The following is a 22430-nucleotide window of genomic DNA, read 5'->3' on the forward strand; positions in this document are numbered from 1 at the left end:
TTCTTTATCTTCCATAAACTGTTCTTGTTAATTTGTGGGGAATGCAATAAAGAATACTGTAATTCATTTGTCAATATAATTTCAGTAATATTCAAATAACAACATGATGATAAAATAATTTGCACTCCTTTTCTGAAGAAATACTACATACATATAGAACTAAACAAACAAACCAGCACTATTAAAAAGTTCACTGTTTGAAAAAAAAACTATACATCACACAATGGAAGATGAAATTCACCTTCTTTAATTAAAGGGGTGAGGAAGATTAAAACAGTAAATAAACAGAAAATGCTTTATATACAATTCTTAAAATGACATTTTTAAAACAGTATCAGGTGGTCTGGGGGAACCTTGCAGCGATGTAGATCTTTGGAAGACTGATTGCTGACCATTATATGTACTGTATTTGCAGAGAACCTTAACACATTTTAAAATGAAAATTACTTTAAGTTGAAAAAGATCAGTCCAAAAATCAAATCTTGTGAATAATTTAGAAACATTTCCTACAATGCACATAAAGGCATAGATTTTGCTACATGGTAAGACCCAGTCTTAGGATGGCAACTAAGGACAATTCCAACCACCCCCACACAACCCCTTAAAAACACTGTTGCAACTTTGCACCACAACTGTTTTTTAACAATCTAGTTATGGGTGAGGTTTTCAAAATGTAATATATAAATGCTAAATTTAATACTATTTAGGCTGACTGCTTAAATCTGAATTAGAGAGGTTGAGCTAGTATCTAAAATGACCATATTTTAGACCTGTTTATTAAATATAAAAAAAAAGTGTAATAATTCCACCTATGAGAAAATATTTATGGCACGCAAACCTTAGTATGAAAAATGGAAAAAGGGTGCCTAGATCCAAAAGATTAACATGCTGATTTTTCATACTCAATTATGTGTATAGGTTATAGGTAAAACATTCTACAACAGAAGTCAAATTTAAAATTCTTTCATGTCAAAGGAATGAAGTGACACTACAAGACTGCTGTTCTCCAGACCAATCCTAAAAAAAAGAAACTCTTTTTAGAGCCAATATTTAAAAAAAACATAGGAAACACACAAAGAAAGTACAAAAAGAACTTGATTAAGAAGTATCTATACAAGGCTTGTCACAAGGTCAAAGAAAGAAGTAGTTGATTATAAATTAACTAATACTTAAAGAGAAAATCATATTATAAAAGAGCTTATTTTTTTTTTTTTTAGGTTTCTAAAGTTCAATATAACATTCTCTCCCCCTTTTATTTTTCAAACCAATCTTCTGGTACTGTTCAAAGTTCCAACATGTAACTTTGAGCATATGAAACTGCAACAAGGCATATTTCCCCTGACTATTGATTACCTCTTGTTTATATTACAGAAGTGCTTAGACCTTCTACCAGTGAAGACATAGCTAAGCTCACTCAACATCCTTTGGGACAAAGATTTTTAGAAAACTGAAAAATGTTTGCCTCTCTTCCGACAAAGACTTAACTGTTTAAAGTTAGACACAAAGGTTTAAATATTTCACTAGAGTCAAATGGCATGCATTGCTGTTGTTAATATAGCTAAATATTTTACACTCTTACTTGAGTGACAGTCAGTGATGAGCCCATTTTGAATTACCAACCAGGCTGTCCTGCTTTAAGAGACCATGCACCCTAGGGTACAGACTATGTCAGCTCCAGGTATCTTGACTCATTACTACTAGTATTGTGCAGCATGTAAGCTTGTAAATGCCAAAGGTCTTGGATACAACTAATCTGATTTGCCCCAAGAATAAAATGAACTCCCTGTGTGACACATGGTTCAAAGGCAAGTACAGTTAGTCAAAGAATAAATTATTATAATTTTTATATTTTTAGCTTTGGCATTTGATGTGATTGTTACTTATTGTGTGCTGAAGAAATCTAGGAATATTCAGGTCTCAAAAGAAGATGTGTTAAAACTAAACATGTTGAATGTCATTAAGAATTTTTGGAAAAAGTCAAATACCTACATACAAACCAGTTGCTACTCAAGTTGTCAAACTATGCATCAGGTGTTGCCAATGTCAAATAATGGAAATGCAGAAAATAATGTTCTAGCACAATCTGGCATGTGGAATGTAAGAGCAGGACTAGCAAATCAACTTCTTAACCTCCTAGAACACTGACAATATTGCAGCCATGTAAGAAATGGTTCAGCTGAGAATCATGTTCAGATGTGAGCATATCACATTTACTGCTGAAACCTCAATACAGTATAAGCAACTGAGGCTGGAATGGTTGACTCATTACCTTTAACTGAAAAATCATTCCACATTATTAAAAAATGAAAATGCTTGTACTTCACTATTCTTAAACAGAAACAGTGGAAAAAAACAACCCTATATTAGGGTCTATATCAGCCCATCAAAATCATACAAAAAAGAGACCATCACAGCATTTTTACAGTCTCATATATATTTTTCAGTGAGGCAAAATTTACTTTTTTTGCTTTTACAGAAAACTATTGTGTTGCTTGTGGGTACCTAATGAAATTAATTTCAACACCTGGTTATCCCAGAAGGGTTTTATAAAACCAGAATATATTAAAGTTTCCTTCAAATAAACATACACCCTGCTGACATTACTCTGTTGTCTTGAAAGATTTTCAGTATATTAAACCTGTAACACTGTTGATGGGTTGAGTAAGTGTTTAATAAATGCCTGCCACTAACAGTTTAGGCAGGGCCAAAAGAAACCTGCTATTCACTGGCAGTTTTTTTGCTCAGCATTTGAGGAAACTCAGGCCAAATGTTGTATGGATATTTTGAAATGGTGTAATAGCAAAAATTTAAATAGAGAAAAAAAATCATAATACAACTAACTGACAGTAAATAGAGCAGATAAAATCTGGAAATGACGTGCTTAAAAAACCAAGCCTAAACAGATGTTGTAGGTATGTCGGGACAGAAATTAAGATTAGTAGGTAGAAGATAGATAGGAAATACAATGTAATTACAACACAGGCTCAATTCAGGATGAGGTAAGTAACATGGTCAAGCCAATACAGGCCAAAATTGACAATTCTGGTTGATATCAAGCAAAGTTAAGGTAATGAGGTTAAAGCAGTGAAAGATATGATACCAAGATGTAAAAATAGGCATGATGGGGAAAGGTAAATATACATATATTGGTGAAAAATACTTTAGAAATGCATGTTACAATTAATATGAGCAATTACAGATGAACCTACTGTAGTAGTTAGGCCCTTGGAACACTTGCTTCTATCCTGAAGAAAAATAATTTCAAAGGAAACCCACATATGTATAATGAAATTATCATTTTGCACTTGAAAAAAAGATTAAGATTTTTCTTAGTTCCTCAGCTCATCAAATAACTTCATTAACCATCCTGTTACCTCTCCTGTATATAAACATTACTATCAGTTCAACAGATTTTGGGTCTTGATTTATTTTTTCCTTCTACTCTGCAGTATCATGCCATCATTCAGATCTGGATGTCAATACAATGCTAGTTAGTTATAATCACTAATGTTAATTTTAGCCTCAAATCATGTCGTGTCACAGAGAAGACTTTTGTGACTTTCATTAAACACTCTACCACATGATGCTGTAGGAAGGTAAAAGGTATCTAAGAATGAAAAAATAAATTCTAAAAGGTACTCTGCTAATGGCCTGGCAGACATTTTCATCAAAAAGGAAAAAGGCAAAGAAACAAAAACTTGAAAAGATATGATCTGCTGCTTCCCTTAGCTCCATGAAACACAGCATACTCTTTTCCTAAACTGCTGTCTTTTCTATGGGTCACTGACCAGTGGCTGCGTCCACATATCAGTGTGGATTTCTGGCCACAAATCTTCATTATTTGCTTGTGATCCAAACTGTAGTCCAATTCAGCCCTCTTTTAATCTGAGAATCACAGCAAAAAACCCTATGACAGGTACCCACTTCTAGAAACCAACAACCTTATTTTTCTCCCTATCTCTTTCTTTCTGCCACCGTTTTGAGCATTTCATTCCCAGGAATTTAGTTTCTTGCATTTTGCCTCACATCGCTGTTTTTTGCTTGGCCACTCTTCAGCCTACTTTGGCCCATTTGAGAAAAGCAGGGATGTCCCGGACTGGCACATTACGGGTTAGTGCCTTTACTCTGAGGTTTCGGTCATCTGTCAGTAAGACAACCTCTCTGTGTAGTCGAATTGGCTCATCTGGAATAAGACATGAAATAATTAAGACAACTAAGTAAAACAGTCAAATTTGAAATGGATCTGGTGCTTTAATATACAGTATTACTAAACCTGACTAATGCAAAACATCCTTCATCAAGTGAATTATATTTGTGTGTCTGCTGAATGAGAATATCTTCATGCAGTCTACTATTATGATCTGTAATAAATAGTGTTTGTGTTGGCAATGTCTTCTAGGGCAGACTTCATTTGGGAAGACTATGAATTAGAAATGTGTAGCTAAATGCATTTTCTTTAATTTATCCAAAAACCTTACCTTTCTGAGTGGGCATAAAGTCCTTGGCTTTGTCTTTGCAATAGTGGAGACAACAGGACAAAATAAGATCATCATTATTTCCCTAGAAAAAGAACAACCAAATGATAATGATTTTTCCTTACAATGGGGCAAATTGAACATTACACTGCATTGCACCCTCCTCCTTCCAAGTACCTGTTGTCCTGAGGTATCCTCACTGCGGAAGGCAATTGACTCCAGTTCATTTCCTCTACTGGTCAGTGCTCTCAGACAGGGTTCCCTGGCTTCAAACTTGCTCTCTAGGAAGTGGACCGCTTTGCGTGCTCGTTCCTGTACCTGGCGGGCATGACTTCCTGTGCGGTACTCCGTTTCCTGGCCTCTCACCAACCCATCGAGCTCAGTGATCACTAATGAAACAAGGCAGTTACTTTGTTAGCACTCAGAAATTACATTCATACCACTGTATAAAATAATGTTTGGTAACAAAAATTGAACATGTAATTGTAATAAAAATGGTTTATTTTCTTGTAGAGTAAGTGTCCTTACATACCTTACATCATATGCACTACAGAGTTCTTAAACAGTTTCAAGAAGCACCTCTCATCATAGGCATCAGTTTGTGCTACTTGCGTTTTTTATACATCTTTCTGGATGAGTGCTTCCCATTTAAGGAGTGTTCCTTAAAGAACATTCTACCAACTTACTATGCATTTAATGACACTCTGCTCAAAAGTTTCCTCTGACCACTTAATTGCTGAGCTCCAGCAACAACGAGGAGGAAGGTCGTTTTTCATTTCTTTTAAAAGAATTTAAAAAGTGAAAGTAGCATTTCTTTTGGTAAATTTAACAAAGCAGAAATGTGTTTTGATAAATCTCTAGCACTACTCGAAAAAACAACACAGCATTTCAGAGCAATTTGAATTGTACCTCACACATCTCGCACTACAAAATGCACTACATTACCAGAATGTGCAACTACCAATACTTTCTATATGAAAAAGTCCTTTTTCATGCCTTCATCACTTTGCCCAAATTACTAAATTTTTTTATTGATGGTCATCCTTGATTTAGTATTAACTGAGTAAATGAAGTTCAAAATGCAGAGTCTTCTAGTATATAAACATAGCACCTTGCTACAAAGCAATAGCTAATTTGTCAGAAGTGTTAAATTAATTTTTATTTAATGGGAAACATACATATACTGGAGTACTGTTCAAGAAATCTTACAACCAGAAGATAAATAGACAGTTTTCTAAAACCTTTGCAATTTTCTAGATGCCTATAAGAATGTCCCATAAAATGTGATGATCATCTGAGTCATAATAATTAGATATAATAATTCTTTACATTTACTATGATTAAACAAATAGCACCCATAAAAGTGGCCATTTCTCTATACCATATTCTTTACTCAACATCTGATATAATTAAATTTAACATCAAAATAAAATTTTTTGGACATTGAGCATTTGAATCAGAATAGAGATTATGAGGACAAAAAGCAGGCACTCTGCATAATCTTTACTATTTTGGACCCAGAATGGATTCTTAGTATATTGCACCAAGGTAACTCATGCTGTAAATTCAGTGGATTTCACTGATGATTTACATAGGTCATCGAAAAGTAAAATGTCTCACAGGAGCCAAGGTATCAAACATTGAAGTCAAATTTAAACACTTCCATGAGTACCTTTAATTTTTGACATCAGTAATATCCTTTTTTTTAGCAATGCAGATGATGTTGGCTGTTACAGGTTATATTCTCCCGACTACTGGTTTGTGTTGTGCATTAAATAGGGTAGCTATTAAAAACGGCTAGTTGATTTTTCGGAAAGACCTACAATTTCATGAACTATAGTCTTTAAATTAAAAGGAAAGGACCTTGGTATCTTCAAAATATTGCAAGAATATGCCATTAGTGACTGATACCACCACCATTTAGGTAGTAGATCTGTGATCCTAAATACTGTTTCTATAGAATCCTAGTCATCATTGTTCCCGCTTTTACACAAAAATTGGCATATCTAAATTCATAAAAAGCCATAAATACAACTGTCATTCAATCCACATAGATTACAATTAGAACTTGAATTAAAGTTAAATCTTCCAGCAGAAGTGCTTAAACTAATAATGTCCTATAACTGAAGGTGTAATGATATAGAACTCTTATACATTACCATTTAAAATACTCTTTGTTAAATATTTGCTAATTAGGTAATAAACCAGTTTTCTATTATCCAATTTTTGATAAAATACTGCAGCAACTCAGAACTGGTTAGCTGAAAACTGAAACAGCTACATGATCCACACAGGGCCCATTATCTCCCCCATTTCGCTTCATCCCACCCCAAAAGAGAACAGAAGAGCAAAGTCATAACCAACAAGGTAACAAGATGAAGGGTAATACAAAATTAAGCAAGAAAAGCATTAAGCGCACCACTAAATAAACTAATGTATATTTTGGACATCCTTTATGATGTCACATTTCCTGAGCATTAATAGAAATTCCAAGTAAAACACTGCAGCATAAGGTACATTTAGTCTAACAAGTGAAAAAGAAGAAGGATGTCATGGTGATTCCAGACAGGAAAATTGCATAGCTTACTGATAATTATGAGGGCAGGTTTTTTGGAGAATGGGAGTACAGATATGCAATTTCATAGTAGGGGTAAATAATTTCTTAATGTGATGCCTTAAATCAATATTTAAGACATCACTGTTCTTAAAGACAGCCTTGATTATTTTTGTTTAAAAAAGATTGATAATAAATCTTACAAAGATATAGTGACAGCCAAATTAGATACCATAAGGAGTAATGCAGGTAGATGCCAAGGGGGACAGCACCAGAGTCAGACAGGGTGCAGGGTGAACACCTAATGCTAGAATTTAAGGTCAGGGACAGGCACTCCTATACTCTGTCTAAATCTTGCTAAAGTGGAGTGCTTAACTTTAATGTTCCTTTGTCATTTCATAAAGAGTTAGAAAGCAGTGATTTAACTGTCTACTAGTTCTTGGTGGGAGAATGAAAAGGTAATATGGATCGAATACAATTAAAATGAGGAACAACATTAATCTTAATAACATAAAACTAAAATTGAAAAATAGAGAGGGAACTTTATTCAACTCTTAGAGGCCATGGCAATACCAAGTATGATGTGAAGGGAAGCAGCTCAACAACAAATATCATTGTTCATATTCATAAGGGAGGATTTCACCCAGTTTATTATATAACCAGATAAAAGGTTCAAAAGACTTAATCATATTTAGGATATGTGGGGTATCGGAAGAAGCATTACAAAAACTACAAACCGGATTCCAAAAAAGTTGGGACACTAAACAAATTGTGAATAAAAACTGAATGCAACGATGTGGAGATGGCAAATGTCAATATTTTATTTGTAATAGAACGTAGATGACAGATCAAACGTTTAATCCGAGTAAATGTATCATTTTAAAGGAAAAATATGTTGATTCAAAATTTCACGGTGTCAACAAATCCCAAAAACGTTGGGACAAGTAGCAATAAGAGGCTGAAAAAAGTAAATTTGAGCATAACGAAGAGCTGGAAGACCAATTAACACTAATTAGGTCAATTGGCAACATAATTGGGTATAAAAAGAGCTTCTCAGAGTGGCAGTGTCTCTCAGAAGCCAAGATGGGTAGAGGATCACCAATTCCCACAATGTTGCGCAGAAAGATAGTGGAGCAATATCAGAAAGGTGTTACCCAGCGAAAAATTGCAAAGACTTTGCATCTATCATCATCAACTGTGCATAACATCATCCGAAGATTCAGAGAATCTGGAACAATCTCTGTGCGTAAGGGTCAAGGCCGTAAAACCATACTGGATGCCCGTGATCTCCGGGCCCTTAAGCGACACTGCACCACAAACAGGAATGCTACTGTAAAGGAAATCACAGAATGGGCTCAGGAATACTTCCAGAAACCATTGTCAGTGAACACAATCCACCGTGCCATTCGCCGTTGCCAGCTGAAACTCTACAGTGCAAAGAAGAAGCCATTTCTAAGCAAGATCCACAAGCTCAGGCGTTGTCACTGGGCCAGGGATCATTTAAAATGGAGTGTGGCAAAATGGAAGACTGTTCTGTGGTCAGGCGAGTCACGATTCAAAGTTCTTTTGGAAATCTGGGACGCCATGTCATCCGGGCCAAAGAGGACAAGGACAACCCAAGATGTTATCAACGCTCAGTTCAGAAGCCTGCATCTCTGATGGTATGGGGTTGCATGAGTGCGTGTGGCATGGGCAGCTTGCATGTCTGGAAAGGCACCATCAATGCAGAAAAATATATTCAGGTTCTAGAACAACATATGCTCCCATCCAGACGTCATCTCTTTCAGGGAAGACCCTGCATTTTTCAACAAGATAATGCCAGACCACATTCTGCATCAATCACAACATCATGGCTGCGTAGGAGAAGGATCCGGGTACTGAAATGGCCAGTCTGCAGTCCAGATCTTTCACCTATAGAGAACATTTGGCGCATCATAAAGAGGAAGGTGCGACAAAGAAGGCCCAAGACGATTGAACAGTTAGAAACCTGTATTAGACAAGAATGGGAGAGCATTCCTATTTCTAAACTTGAGAAACTGGTCTCCTCGGTCCCCAGACGTCTGTTGAGTGTTGTAAGAAGAAGGGGAGATGCCACACAGTGGTGAAAATGGCCTTGTCCCAACTTTTTTGGGATTGGTTGACACCATGAAATTCTGAATCAACATATTTTTCCCTTAAAATGATACATTTTCTCAGTTTAAACTTTTGTTCCGTGATTTATGTTCTATTCTGAATAAAATATTAGAAGTTGGCACCTCCACATCATTGCATTCAGTTTTTATTCACGATTTACTGTATATAGTGTCCCAACTTTTTTGGAATCCGGTTTGTAGAGTAAGTAGTCATCAGTACATGAAAAGTGTAAGTGGTTGGAACTGCCATCAGTAATGGGAGTGAGCAATTTAAAGTTACGGATTGTAAGCCCTGACATTCTAGGATATTATTGTTATGGTTTTTGATTTTCGACCATGCAAATTTTAGCATGCTTTCTGACCAACTAGATATCAATTATAAAGTTTTTACACACAGATATTCCATATCTGACATTTGTTTTTGTGTTTCATCAAACTTAAAGTTTAAAAATTACCTCTATTTTACCATGATGCCATTTTGCTGATCCTGTTGCAATAATGCCTCCTCCACTTGCTGGGAAGCATGTTCACAAAGTCTCTAACCGTAACCTCTTTAGGTCAAGGATTTAATGGTCATCTCGAGTGGCAATGATTTACCTGAGTTTGTTGGATATCTCTTGAATCGGTGGCGTTAAAGATAATTATTTTTTACTTGTTCATTTTGGTTAATGAATCTCTGCTCTTGCTTGTAGTCCCTGATTGTTTGACCTGCCTCAGAGGAGGATCCAAAAAACAAGATGGTGCTGCCACCACCATACTTCTCAGGAATGGTATTTGAGCAGGGTTTGACTTTCAGCAAACAAGACATTTCATTTCTGGGCAAAGAGTTAAACTTTGGTGTTACAATACCAGAGCACCTTCTTTTAGCCGACTTCATAATTTCCCAAGTGCCTCCTGTAAAACACTAGCTGAGATGTCAAATGAGATTTTTTCAATGGTGGCTTAGTCTTTGTTGCTCTTCCCATAAAGCTGTGACTTGTTATGTACAGTCTTCCCAGTTAAAGACAATGTAGCTTGTAACTCCTTCAGAGATATCATAGGTTTCTTGGTGGCCTCAGCTTTCTTTTTGCACAATCACTCAGTTTTGATTGTGGATGGTCTACTATGGGCAGATTTACATGTGTCATACTCTTTCCATTTCAAATGAGTGATTTAACTATATTCCAAGGGCACGATAAAGAGCTGGGTGGAAGACTATTCCATATAGCCATAACTTCATTACCCAATATAACCATAAGTTACGAGGCTCTGAAACATAATTCACATCCCCATGTAGCCAATCCCTACCCACAGAAATAACCCACAAAAACCTAACCGAGACAAGCAGTGGCACCCTTAGTCGAACTAGGGCTCTAGGCAGATTCCACTACATTACAATTTCTTTTTAATAGCTTTAATTTGAACAATAAATGTATAAATACATAATAAATAAACAAAGTCTGACATATCACAAATTTAACAATACCTTTCAACATCAAATACCAAAACATTTTTTATAAGAATCAAAACTTGAAAGTGAACGTTTAGGGGTTTCTTCAGTCTCTTCGTTGCATTGGCAAAGTCACAACAGTTTCTAAGCGAGGTCTTAGTTGAAGTTGATCATAGCCAAGCCGATTATATACTATACATTCTTGTGCCATAGATGACCTCAACTATGTTTTGATGAGCTTAAGTTCTGAAAAACTGGTAACTGGAACGGTTGCTGCAATCCGGAAGGAATGCCACAGATTTGGACTTCAATAGTATTAATGGCAATGAAACGCCAATTGATTTGTTTCTTTTATAAATGAAGGCCTAATTATTATTAATAATAATGATGATCCAGGGTATCAAGGTGCTCTTTGTTACTTGATATGGTCAACAGTATCACTTGTGATATGATACAGCATCTACAGAAACAATTTTAATACTACCTCTACTACTAATAATAAAGATAAAAATATAAAACACAACTACTTCTGCTACTACTACTAATACTACTGCTGAACAAGCTTAATAAACTTAATCCAGTAAATATAGGGTCAAAATGAACCTGAATATTTAAAATAAACATGTATCAACAACACATATGAATTTGTCTAAACTTTGTTTGGTCTCTACAATGACAGAAGATAGTAATAAGATATTGACAAAATTAGTAATGTTAGCTGCCAGTAAAATGGACCAAAATTAATCTGAGCTAATTGCTCTTTTTGTTTGTCAAAGTTACTTGCGTTGTGCTTTTCTACAATTCAGCCAATAACTAAATAGTAAGTAAAAGAGAATGTGTCTTGGTGAAATTTACAAATGTGCCTACAATGCAACAACACTTAGCGCACTTAATATGTTGACTAACGTTAGCAGCCTATAACAATGTTTGTAGGGTTTGAGGTCTGTATGGTGGTATCAAATAATTCAAGCCATGTGTCAGCTAGGTACTGTAATGTCTGATAATTTTCATTAAATGCTCAATATCAAAACTATTACACACAATGTTAAAATTTAGATTTGTAAACACAACTGCAAGTGCAGTAATAGTTATTCTTCATGCTTTTTTCCCCCCCATTTCTTTTCTGCGCTTCTGACTGGTGTTGACTTGAAAACATCTCTTTTCTTGTTAATGGAAAATTAATCACAACAGGTGTCAACAATGTGAATTTGACGATTTATGAAACAGCAAAAATAGAGACAAGCTGTGAACCTCTAGAACTCCACTCCATTGAGGAGGTTGTTGCTTTGCATTATACTTCAGTGATTTTATGTGATATGCCTGGTTACATAATAGTTAAGATTAGGGATGTGGTAGGAGTTATCTGCCTCAATTCAAGTAAATCATGCAACAAAAATGTGGAAGCCAACTGGCTGTTCATCAGAGCTCCTGAATTATGGAGGTCTGTGAACATCGAAAGGGTCCCATGCACAGTATAGGAAGCAGCAACTCTGGAGGCAAACCCCCTGCATTTTATGAAAAAGAAAAAAATTCCCCAAGTTTTGTCACCTGCCTCTGACTGTAGTAAGAGCCTCAAACAAAATCCTCCAAAATGAAAAAACATAACTGTACATAAAATTGTCTAGGACTTCCAGAATTTCCAAGGGGAAAGGAAATGTTGTGCAAGTGCTTTCAAGGTTTAGTTTTACTTTACTATGGTAAAGCAGAAAAGGCAGAAGGTCAGCTTTTTGCACCTCCTAAAGATGGAAGACCTAGCCTTCCTTAGCTGAGCTCTGATGGAACTCAAAACTTGATAGAGGTGAATCCTGGAGCCTTTGACAATTTTTTTTAGAGTTGCAACAAGTCTGTTTCAACTCTAATTGATAGTGGGGAAAAAAGGTAATGATGAGATGGGAAGGGCCAGCACAGTTTGACCACCTAGTATAAAATGCACAACCACTAGGAAGGTTTGGGCACAATTTAGACCACATATCTGAAATACAAAAGAATCAGATTATCTTTAAAGGCTCTCCTTTTAGCCCACCAGTCTAAAATTATCCCCACGGGATCAATACTCTTGATCTACTGACTTTGCTTTTAAGAAAATAACTTCACTATGGAGAGATCTTGTTATCACTGTCATGATTGAGAGGAGACTGTTATGACATCTGTTGCGGATGAACACGTGATTTGGTGACTCTAGACACAGTCCATTTTCTTTCCTCCTCATTCACTGTTCTAAGTAAACAGCTTGACTTGTTAAACACTATACACTTATCCTATAATTGAAGGGCATCATCTTGTTCTTGGAAAATGCAGCATGAATCCTCCAGCCCCACAAAGATGTTTCCACATTCAGAGCCTGTGGCGCTGACAGAAGTCAGAGCAGAAATAATGGACGTCTTCTTTGAAAACAAATTCCTTCATTATTGAGCAGCTTGCTGCAACATGGGTCTTGATTCAACAGAATTCTAAGAGGACTTGGCTCTAATTCATAGAGTCCAGGCTGTGGTGAAAAATGAACCCTCACATGACCTCTGCAACAAATTCCTTGGGGCAGCAAGATGTGAAGATCCAGTCTTTAAAAGGCTGTGTTGTAAAATTAAATACAAACTATTTGAACTGAAAGACAGAAATTGTTGCAATAATGTATGTATTATTGGGATAAAAGAAAATTTTGAGGGTATCATCGAATTTTTGAAAAAGCTGCAGTCAATGATATTCTCTTTGTTACATGTGTTCAATCTGTCCATTGAGAGGTGTCATAGGAATTACTCTCTGTTCAGACTTTTCTAATTGTAAAATTCTGCACTACAACAACCACCAAAATCAAAGTAAATTCCCGATCTTTATTATGCCATTCAGTGAACCTATTCCTTACTAGAGTTTACTCCAACTACTGTAGCCACCAAGAAGACTATGCAACTGCCATATGAGGTGCATGGGTTTCCTTTATATCCTGCTCATCTTAAGCTGTGTCACATTTTTGACCACCTGATTTCTGAAGACCTGAAACATGCCAGCCAAGCCATTGACAGCTTTCACCACACTGGCACTTTTCTGTTATGAACTCTATCATGGCTGCCTACATTTTAAGGGCTTTAGACTCTAATATACAGTACCTGTTTAGAACATGTTTTTGAGCTTTGAACTTTTGTATTCCACCATGGAATGCTAATACTTAAACTTTTCCTCTTCTTTCTAAATATGCTGTATTTATTGGTTCTCCAGTTTCCTCTGGGTCGATCTGAACAACCCGTATTTGTGTTCTTCTTTCTGGGATTGACTCTGTCCAGGAGCTACTATCTCGGAGTATGCATCCAGAAGTATAGGACCAGCATCAGGAGCACCCATGGTATTGTTTGTTTTACTTTTATTTCCATTGTTTAGGGCAGTACCTTTATTATTAATCTAATTATCATTATTATAAACAGTTAAGCTGAAAGCTTAAAGTGTGTGTTCAAACAGAGAGGATTGTTCAATTGTTTATCAGTGTAGTGTTTCAGAAAGTCTTTGCGTTGTTTATTTTGTGAAAGGGACAGGGAAACAGGCAGACAGGCAGTTGCTGGCTCATCATAATAAACCATTGGGTTGTCAAGTGTGTATTCAACAGTTGGTTCTCCAGGTGCTGCACACTTTTTTTTGGTGTTATTTGCATTATTGTCCCATCTGTTATACTTAAAAAAAAAACAAAAAAAAAACATAGATTTAATTAATTAAATTAAAGCATACAGCTTGGAAAAAGCTTGGGGGTTGTACACCTACATCAGTATATATCTGAGAAATACTTTTTATATGATTATGAAGACAATTATTTTTTTTGTACAGCACTTTTCGCTGAGTTGTGGGACACACCCAGCACTGTGAACAATTCTCAGTTAAAATACAAGTATAGAAGTATTATGAATAGGTATTTTTTATAGTCCTGACTGAGTGCAAAGGGGACTGGGGAAAGCACAGCATAGTTTTCTCACATTTCTGTACTTTTATTTATTTTTTTCTTTTCCTTCTTCCTTTTACACTACATTCTCTGAATCATGTCTTATATCACCTTAACCTCTTGGAAATTTTGGAGCCACAGATTGAATACAAAGAGATAAAGTATTCTTAAATACCTATGGCGCAGGAAGGTTGATGTCGACTTCCTACAAGTGACTCTGCTGTTGTCCACAGATGTACTTTGTCTTGCGAATAAGCACTATAAGGTATTTTCCTTGTCTTGTGCCCAGTCCAAAAAATGTTGGATGGCCATCTTCATATGACATAACCTCCCAATTAAAATTCTTAGATTAAGTTCTGATGGCAACGGTCTATATTGTTATTTCCTAAATTAACTTGGTGGAAGAAAAATTGCTCCTTGTGCTAACTACATTCTCATCCCTTACTATCTTTCCTTTTTTACTTCTCAACAACGCATTAGTTTAGGGACTGCGAAAAGGCATATACAGTACGCGGGTACGGAAAGTATTCAGATCCCCTTCAATTTTTCACTCTTAGTTATATTGCAGCCATTTGCTTAAATCATTTAAATTTATTTTTTTCCTCATTAATATACACACAGCACCCCATATCGGCAGACAAAAAAGAATTTTTGAAATTGTTGCAGATTTATTAAAAAAGAAAAACTGAAATATCACATGGTCCTAAGTATTCAGACCCTTTGCTGTGACACTCATATATTTAACTCTGGTGCTTTCCATTTCTTCTGATCATCCTTGAGATCACCTTCATTTGAGTCCAGCTGTGTTTGATTATACTGATTGGACTTGATTAGGAAAGCCACACACCTGTCTATATAAGACCTTACAGCTCACAATGCATGTCAGAGCAAATGAGAATCATGAGGTCAAAGGAACTGCCTGAAGAGCTCAGAGACACAATTGTGGCAAGGCACAGATCTGGCCAAGGTTCCGAAAAAATTTCTGCTGCACTTAAGGTTCCCAAGAGCACAGTGGCCTCCATAATCCTTAAATGGAAGACGTTTGGGACGACCAGAACCCTTCCTAGAGCTGGCCGTCCGCCAAGCTGAGCTACCGGGGAGAAGAGCCTTGGTGAGAGAGGTAAAGAAGAACCCAAAGATCACTTTGGCTGAGCTCCAGAGATGCAGTCAGGAGATGGGAGAAAGTTGTAGAAAGTCAACCATCACTGCAGCCCTCCACCAGTCAGGGCTTTATGGCAGAGTGGCCTGTCGGAAGCCTCTCCTCAGTGCAAGACACATGACAGCCCACATGGAGTTTGCTAAAAGACACCTGAAGGACTCTGAGATGGTGAGAAATAAGATTCAAGATAGAACTTTATGGTCTTAATTCTAAGCGGTATGTGTGGAGACAACCAGGCACTGCTCATCACTTGTCCAATACAGTCCCCACAGTGAAGCATGGCGGTGGCAGCATCATGCTGTGGGGGTGTTTTTCAGCTGCAGGGACAGGACGACTGGTTGCAATCGAGGGAAAGATGAATGCGGCCAAGTACAGGGATATCCTGGACAAAAACCTTCTCCAGAGTGCTAAGGACCTCAGACTGGGCGAAGGTTTACCTTCCAACAAGACAATGACCCTAAGCACACAGCTAAAATAACGAAGGAGTGGCTTCACAACAACTCTGTGACTGTTCTTGAATGGCCCAGCCAGAGCTCTGACTTAAACCCAATTGAGCATCTCTGGAGAGACCTAAAAATGGCTGTCGTCCAACGTTTACCATCCAACCTGACAGAACTGGAGAGGATCTGCAAGGAGGAATGGCAGAGGATCCCCAAATCCAGGTGTGAAAAACTTGTTGCATCTTTCCCAAGAAGACTCATGGCTGTATTAGCTCAAAAGGGTGCTTCTACTAAATACTGAGCAAAGGGTCTGAATACTTAGGACGGACCATGTGATATTTCAGTTTTTCTTTTTTTAATAAATCAGCAACAATTTCAAAAATTCTTTTTTTTTGTCTGTCAATATGGGGTGCTGTGTGTACATTAATGAGGAAAAAAATTAATTTAAATGATTTTAGCAAATGGCTGCAATATAACAAAGAGTGAAAAATTGAAGGGGGTATTAATACTTTCCGTACCCACTGTATTACACATTTACTCTTATGTAACAATATACTAACAAAGGTTGCTCCAAAAACAGCATCAGTAAAGTGGCTATTCATTTGTGCAGTGTGGACTACTATAGAAACTTTGGAATGATCCAAAGTAGCTTATGTGAGACATCTCATCTATTCAATATTACATGGTTCATTGTAAGAACTGTGAATCCTTAATATTCAGAAGTAATTTTACCAGCATAATAAATTCTTCATTGCATGGTTATGAATAACCACTCTACTGATGCTTTATAACAATTGTAAGAGCCATTTGCTAGCTATTTAGGCTATGTTATGTTGAGAGAAGTATTTTCTTAGTTACATTAAATGTTTGCTTATAAATTAGTGCATAGTGTATGGGAGGTTCTTATACCCCCCACAAGCTGAACTGAATTGGTATATTCTAACTATTTCTTGCCCCTCTGACTACAGATTAGTCTCAGTTAGTGACCTGCCTTGCCATAAGAGAGGCATAACTGTGCCTTAACATGCCCAGTTGTATGCAATGTAATGTGCTCTACTGAATGTGTAGCGCTGTACGTTAAGAGTGTACTGAAAGTGAAGTAAATCACAGAAAAATAACATCTTTAAGTATAGAAAACAAGAAAAGTTAAGTTTAAAGAAAAATGATTTTTTTCCTTTTTTGATTTTTATTCTGCGTGTGTAACAATGTTTCCCTATTCTTGTGTGGACTGTTTGCCTTGAATTTACACTAAACCTTTTTAAAACAAACTTTTTTGGACTGAGAGATTCTTTTTGTACGTGTTTCTCATGCTTGATCCTGCTTTACCTAGTAGCAGCTACAACCAAAACTATAGTAATAAAGATACATTTTTGTAGTACTTAAACTAAAGTGTTACCTCCATTTGGTATAAAGCCGAGTACATTACTAATGATCCAAATGAAATAAGTGCTTTGTAGAATTATATTCTGAGTTATTTTCTAAACACTCCAAACCATCCCCTATTCAAGTTTCTTTTTACCCAAAATAACCCTCGTCCCGACTTTAGATTCTCTTTTTACTGCGACTGAACTTAAGGAGGCTTTAGATGGCCTGCAGGCTAGGAAGGCTCCTGACTCAGATGGGTAGCTGGCAGAGATCTTAGCATTTTAGAAGTAACTTTCGACCTCCCTATATTGAATGTTTAAAGCTGCTATCTTCACTACTGGACTGGTCAAATCCATCAGCACAGCTACGATTAACATTGTTGTTAAAACAGTCCCCCCTGACTGTTCAAACTATTGCCCAATTTCTCTGAAGAACTGAGATGCAAAGTTATTGGCCAAGCTTCTGGCAAAACTCCTTTAAAATGTAATCTTCAAATTAATTCACACATTTCAGACAGGCTTCAATCTTTCTTGCCAAGGGGGAGATAATGTAAGATGTCTCCTGCACACTGATGGTGCTCTTACTCTTCCACAGGCTCCTGCTCGGTTTCCTCTAGATGATGAAAAGGCATTTGATTGTATCAACTGGAAGATTTTTTGGCAAGTTTTCCATCAGATTGGTTTCAGTACATGTTGTATTGATATGATCTAAATGCATTGCCCTTTATAGTCAATCTCAATAATTTGAAAATATCACAAACCTTTTAGATTTTTAAAGATGCCAGGCAGGCCTGTCCACTTTTTTGGCTACTGTTTAATTTGTCTCTTAAGCCTCTTGTGGATGCCATTTATAACTCAGACTTTATTTCTCCCATCATAGAAAATGATACCCACCACAAAATATCTGCCTATGCTGATAACATTTTGCTGTTTCTTGGAAAGACCACCTCTGCCCTTCCTGATGTCCTCAGCTTGTTTAGTACTTTTGAAGCCCTGTATGGGTATGAAATTGATTGTCTGCTCTTCTCCTTTCCAGTCCTTACAATATTAAATACTTTTTCTCACTAGCTGTCCCATGTGCAAACTGCGTCATTTATCAATGGAGCGACACCTCTTCCTGTATACACCATATAAATACAACAAATTATAAACACAGTTTTAAGAGTGCTAAAGACTCCCTATAGTTATAATCTCACATGATTGTATCATTTTGTTCTAGACTGGCTGCTACTAAATTAAATGTCGTGCCTTGGTTCAATTTTGTTAGTGCTATAATTCCACTTCCTCCTTCTATAAAATACCGCAAGAAGTTGCATTTTTATCTGTCTTGATTTGTGTGGGATGCCAAAAGATCTTCCATCCAACACTGACATGTGACAGGAGTGGCCATGCATGATTTGGAATTATACCAATAGGTATTTACCTTGATATCTGTTTGGAGCTGGTTGAAATATGCTAGAACCCTACCATCCTGGTTTTCAATTAAATTGAACCGGCTCCATCCCAGAACTCTCTCACTTCTTTCATTTACTTTAGTGAATTTAAAATGTCAACCTCTTAAATTAGGTTCTGTAAATTTCTTTAGTGCTGTTTGAGCACATGAACATAATTGATGCAATTATTTAAATATGTTAGTTGATGTGGCATACATCAACACATCTTGTTTTGACCATCTTTCAAGTGATCAACATGGCAGCGCCTAGTTCTTTTGCAGATCCTTCGTGTAAAAGACTGCAGACTTCTAAAGTATGAGTGTAATTTAACCAAAAGACAAACAATACTGTGTTCTGTACACACTGTACAAGTACCAGCTCAGGTACAAGGGCGAGGCAAACAAGGCACTTGCCTCGGGTGAACAATGGGAAAGGGTGCCAAATTGATGAAAAATGAAAATGAATAAATTGCAAAAAAAAAAAAAACAAATGTATGTTGCAATGTTTGTCAAATACCTTATGCAAACTGAATTTGCATCCGATGTTCTCGCTCGATATGCTCGCTTCCTCATATGATATAAGGAGTAAAAGCTATTTTAATATCACAACTAAGATGAAGATATGAAAAACTATATGGGATTTTGTCTGATTTCGAATTTTTAACAGGTGAAAAATGAAAGTCAATGGATACAGAAAATTTTAAAAAAGCAGCTTGTGATTTATCCCTTAAATATCCAAACAATATAAATTCTGTAGAATTCTTATCAGAAAAAAATCAGTTTCAAAAATCAGGCAATAACGTTAATTCCAGACCTTAAAGCAGCTACAAGTTTAGACCTTTTAATAACGATTCATAAATATAGAAGTTGCATTGAGAATATTCCTAACACTACCTGTTACTGTCGTTTCTGGTGAAAGAAGCTTTATTAAACTAAAAATGATCAAAACATATTTAAGTTTGTCACTTGCTCAGGAAAAATTGTCAAATATGGCAATTTTATCAATCGAACAGGAATTGACAAAACAAATTAATTTTGATAAAATAATTGATGAATTTGCTTCACTAAAAGCAAGAAAAGTAAAACTTAAAAAAATATTTTATATTAAGCAATTATTTAAGTTATTGTAATATATTACATTTTGTTTTGTCTAAAGTATTGATAATATTTTGTCCCTATTATTAAATTAAATTAAAAATTGAAACATCTGTAATATTTAAATTCATCTCATGTGTAATACTTATTTTGTTTTTCTTTTGTCAAGGTTGGCGTGATTGTATTTTTAATATTTGCAATTTTATTTTCCTACTACTATTGTACTATTGCTGTGTTTTGTGCTTTTATTATTTAATAATTAATAAATTTATTTTGTTCTCAAAATCATTTATTTAATTTTTTTTTTTATTTAATACTTACCGGTATCAGTAATAAAAAACAATATACATAGGGTTGCAAATTTATCCTCCTGCCTCAGGTGAAAATACCTCTAGGCCCGGCTCTGACAGGTGTATCTCAATAAATTAGAATATCATCAAAAAGTTAATTTATTTCAGTAATTTAATTCAAAAAGTGAAACTCGTATATTATATAGATTACACACAGAGTGATAATATTTCAAGCCTTTATTTCTTTACATTTTGCTGATTATGAAATCTCAAAGTTCAGTATCTCAGAAAATTAGAATATTACATAAGACCAATAAAAAAAAAAGATATTTAATACAGAAATGTTGGCCTACTGAAAGGTATGTGCATGTATACACTCAAAACTTAGTTGGGGCTCCTTTTGAATGAATTACTGCATCAAGGCCGCGTGGCATGGAGGCGTTCAGCATGTGGCACTGCTGAGGTGTTATGGAAGCCCAGGATGCTTTGATAGCAGCCTTCAGCTCGTCTGCATTGTTGGGTCCCTTGTCTCTCATCTTCCTCTTCACAATATCTCATAGATTCTTTATGGAATTTATACCAATACCAGCAGATGTCATGGCTCCCCATCAAGGACTATGGAAACTTTACATTGGACCTCAAGCAACTTGGCTTCTGTGCCTCTCCACTCTTCCTCCAGACTCTGGGATCTTGATTTCCAAATAAAATGCAAAATTGACTTTCATCTGAAAAGAGGACTTTGGACCACTGAGCGATAGTCCAGTCCGTTTTCTCCTTAGCCCAGGTAAGACCCTTCTGATGTTATCTCTGGTTCAGGGGTGGCTTGACACAAGGAATGCAACAGTTGTAGCCCATGTTCTGAATACATCTGTGTGTGGTGGCTCTTAAAGCACTGACTACAGCCAATCCTTTCAAGGCTGTGGTTATCCCTGTTGCTTGTGCTCCTGTTATCTGTCACATTTTTTCCTTCCAATCAACTTCCCATTCATATAATTGGATACAGCACTCTGTGAACAGCCAACTTCTTTCTCAATGACATTTTGTGGCTTACCCTCCTTGTGGAGGGTGTCAATGACTGTCTTCTGGACAACTGTCAAGTCAGCAGTCTTCCCCATGACTGTATGGCCTACTGAACCAGACTGAGATACCATTTAAAGGTTCAGGACACCTTTGCAGTGTGACACCATGAGTCTACAATATTGAACTTTTTCACAATATTTTAATTTTAAGAGATACTGAATTTTGGGTTTTCATTAGCTATAAGCCATAATCAGCAAAATATCACTCTATGTGTAATGAATCTATATATGAGCTTCAGTTTTTAAATTGAATTACCAAAATAAATTAACTTTAAATGATATTCTAATTTATTTATTTTTTTACCTGCAAATGTGAAATGGCGTATCATAGCAGCTCAACAGCTATGCAGGAAGCATCTAAGATGGAAATTTTCTATGGAAAGGCTGTCAAGACAGCATGGTAAGTTGTAATTACTATTGTTAGCTCTCACTGGTAAATCGCTGCATTCTACAGTCATTTCTTTTCCTGAGCACTGGACTTCATAAATGACCCTTCTTCACCTGGCAATAATGCAGTAGTAAGATAGGGCAGAGGAAGCATATAATTAATCTAAATGACAGAAATAGTGTATAATAAGCAGCATAACATACTGTAGCTAGTGATTATTATCAGGTTTATAATATGTTACTTTACATTAGTTATTTTGTTTTTCCCAAGTTTTTGTTATATAAATGTTACTTGAATTGATAAGTTGTGCAAGTGTTACTTAAACTAAGCTTTGTATTACTGTTGGACTGCCAAACAGATATGTTTGTGTGTTACTGAATTCTGATTAAAAAAACTCCAATGTTACTTGATTTTGTGTTTTTGAACTGTTGTTGTACTGCTAAGCTGATTTGATCTGATACAAACTGCAGTACTTTTGTTATCAAACACCTATTTGTGAACTGAAATTATTTTGATTTGGAAAGAATATGTGTTTGCATTTCTTTTTGCACTTTATTACAAAATACAGTGTTGATATTCTAATGATAAAAGTGTTTCATGTTTGCTTTTTGGTATTTGTTAGATTTTTAACAGAGTAATTCAAAATGATTCTTTTGACCGACAAGTTTGTTATA

The 22430-nt window shown here is 36.0% G+C and overlaps 1 protein-coding gene across 2 annotated transcripts in view; it reads right to left on the reverse strand.

Moving 5' to 3' along the window:
* Positions 1 to 226: 226 nt before the first annotated feature.
* smg6 (SMG6 nonsense mediated mRNA decay factor) overlaps positions 227 to 22430 on the reverse strand; it is a 529891-nt gene continuing 507687 nt past the window's right edge. For both annotated transcript variants that reach the window (XM_039757209.1, XM_039757208.1), the window contains 3 exons: positions 4653 to 4864; positions 4479 to 4560; positions 227 to 4183 (listed from right to left, as the gene is read on the reverse strand). In XM_039757209.1, coding sequence (XP_039613143.1) covers positions 4053 to 4183; positions 4479 to 4560; positions 4653 to 4864 — 425 coding nt within the window. In that variant the 3' untranslated portion in view covers positions 227 to 4052. The remainder of the gene's footprint in view (positions 4184 to 4478; positions 4561 to 4652; positions 4865 to 22430) is intronic.

This window comes from Polypterus senegalus, chromosome 6, assembly GCF_016835505.1.
Source record: "Polypterus senegalus isolate Bchr_013 chromosome 6, ASM1683550v1, whole genome shotgun sequence".
In the NCBI taxonomy this organism is placed as follows: Eukaryota; Metazoa; Chordata; class Cladistia; order Polypteriformes; family Polypteridae; genus Polypterus; species Polypterus senegalus.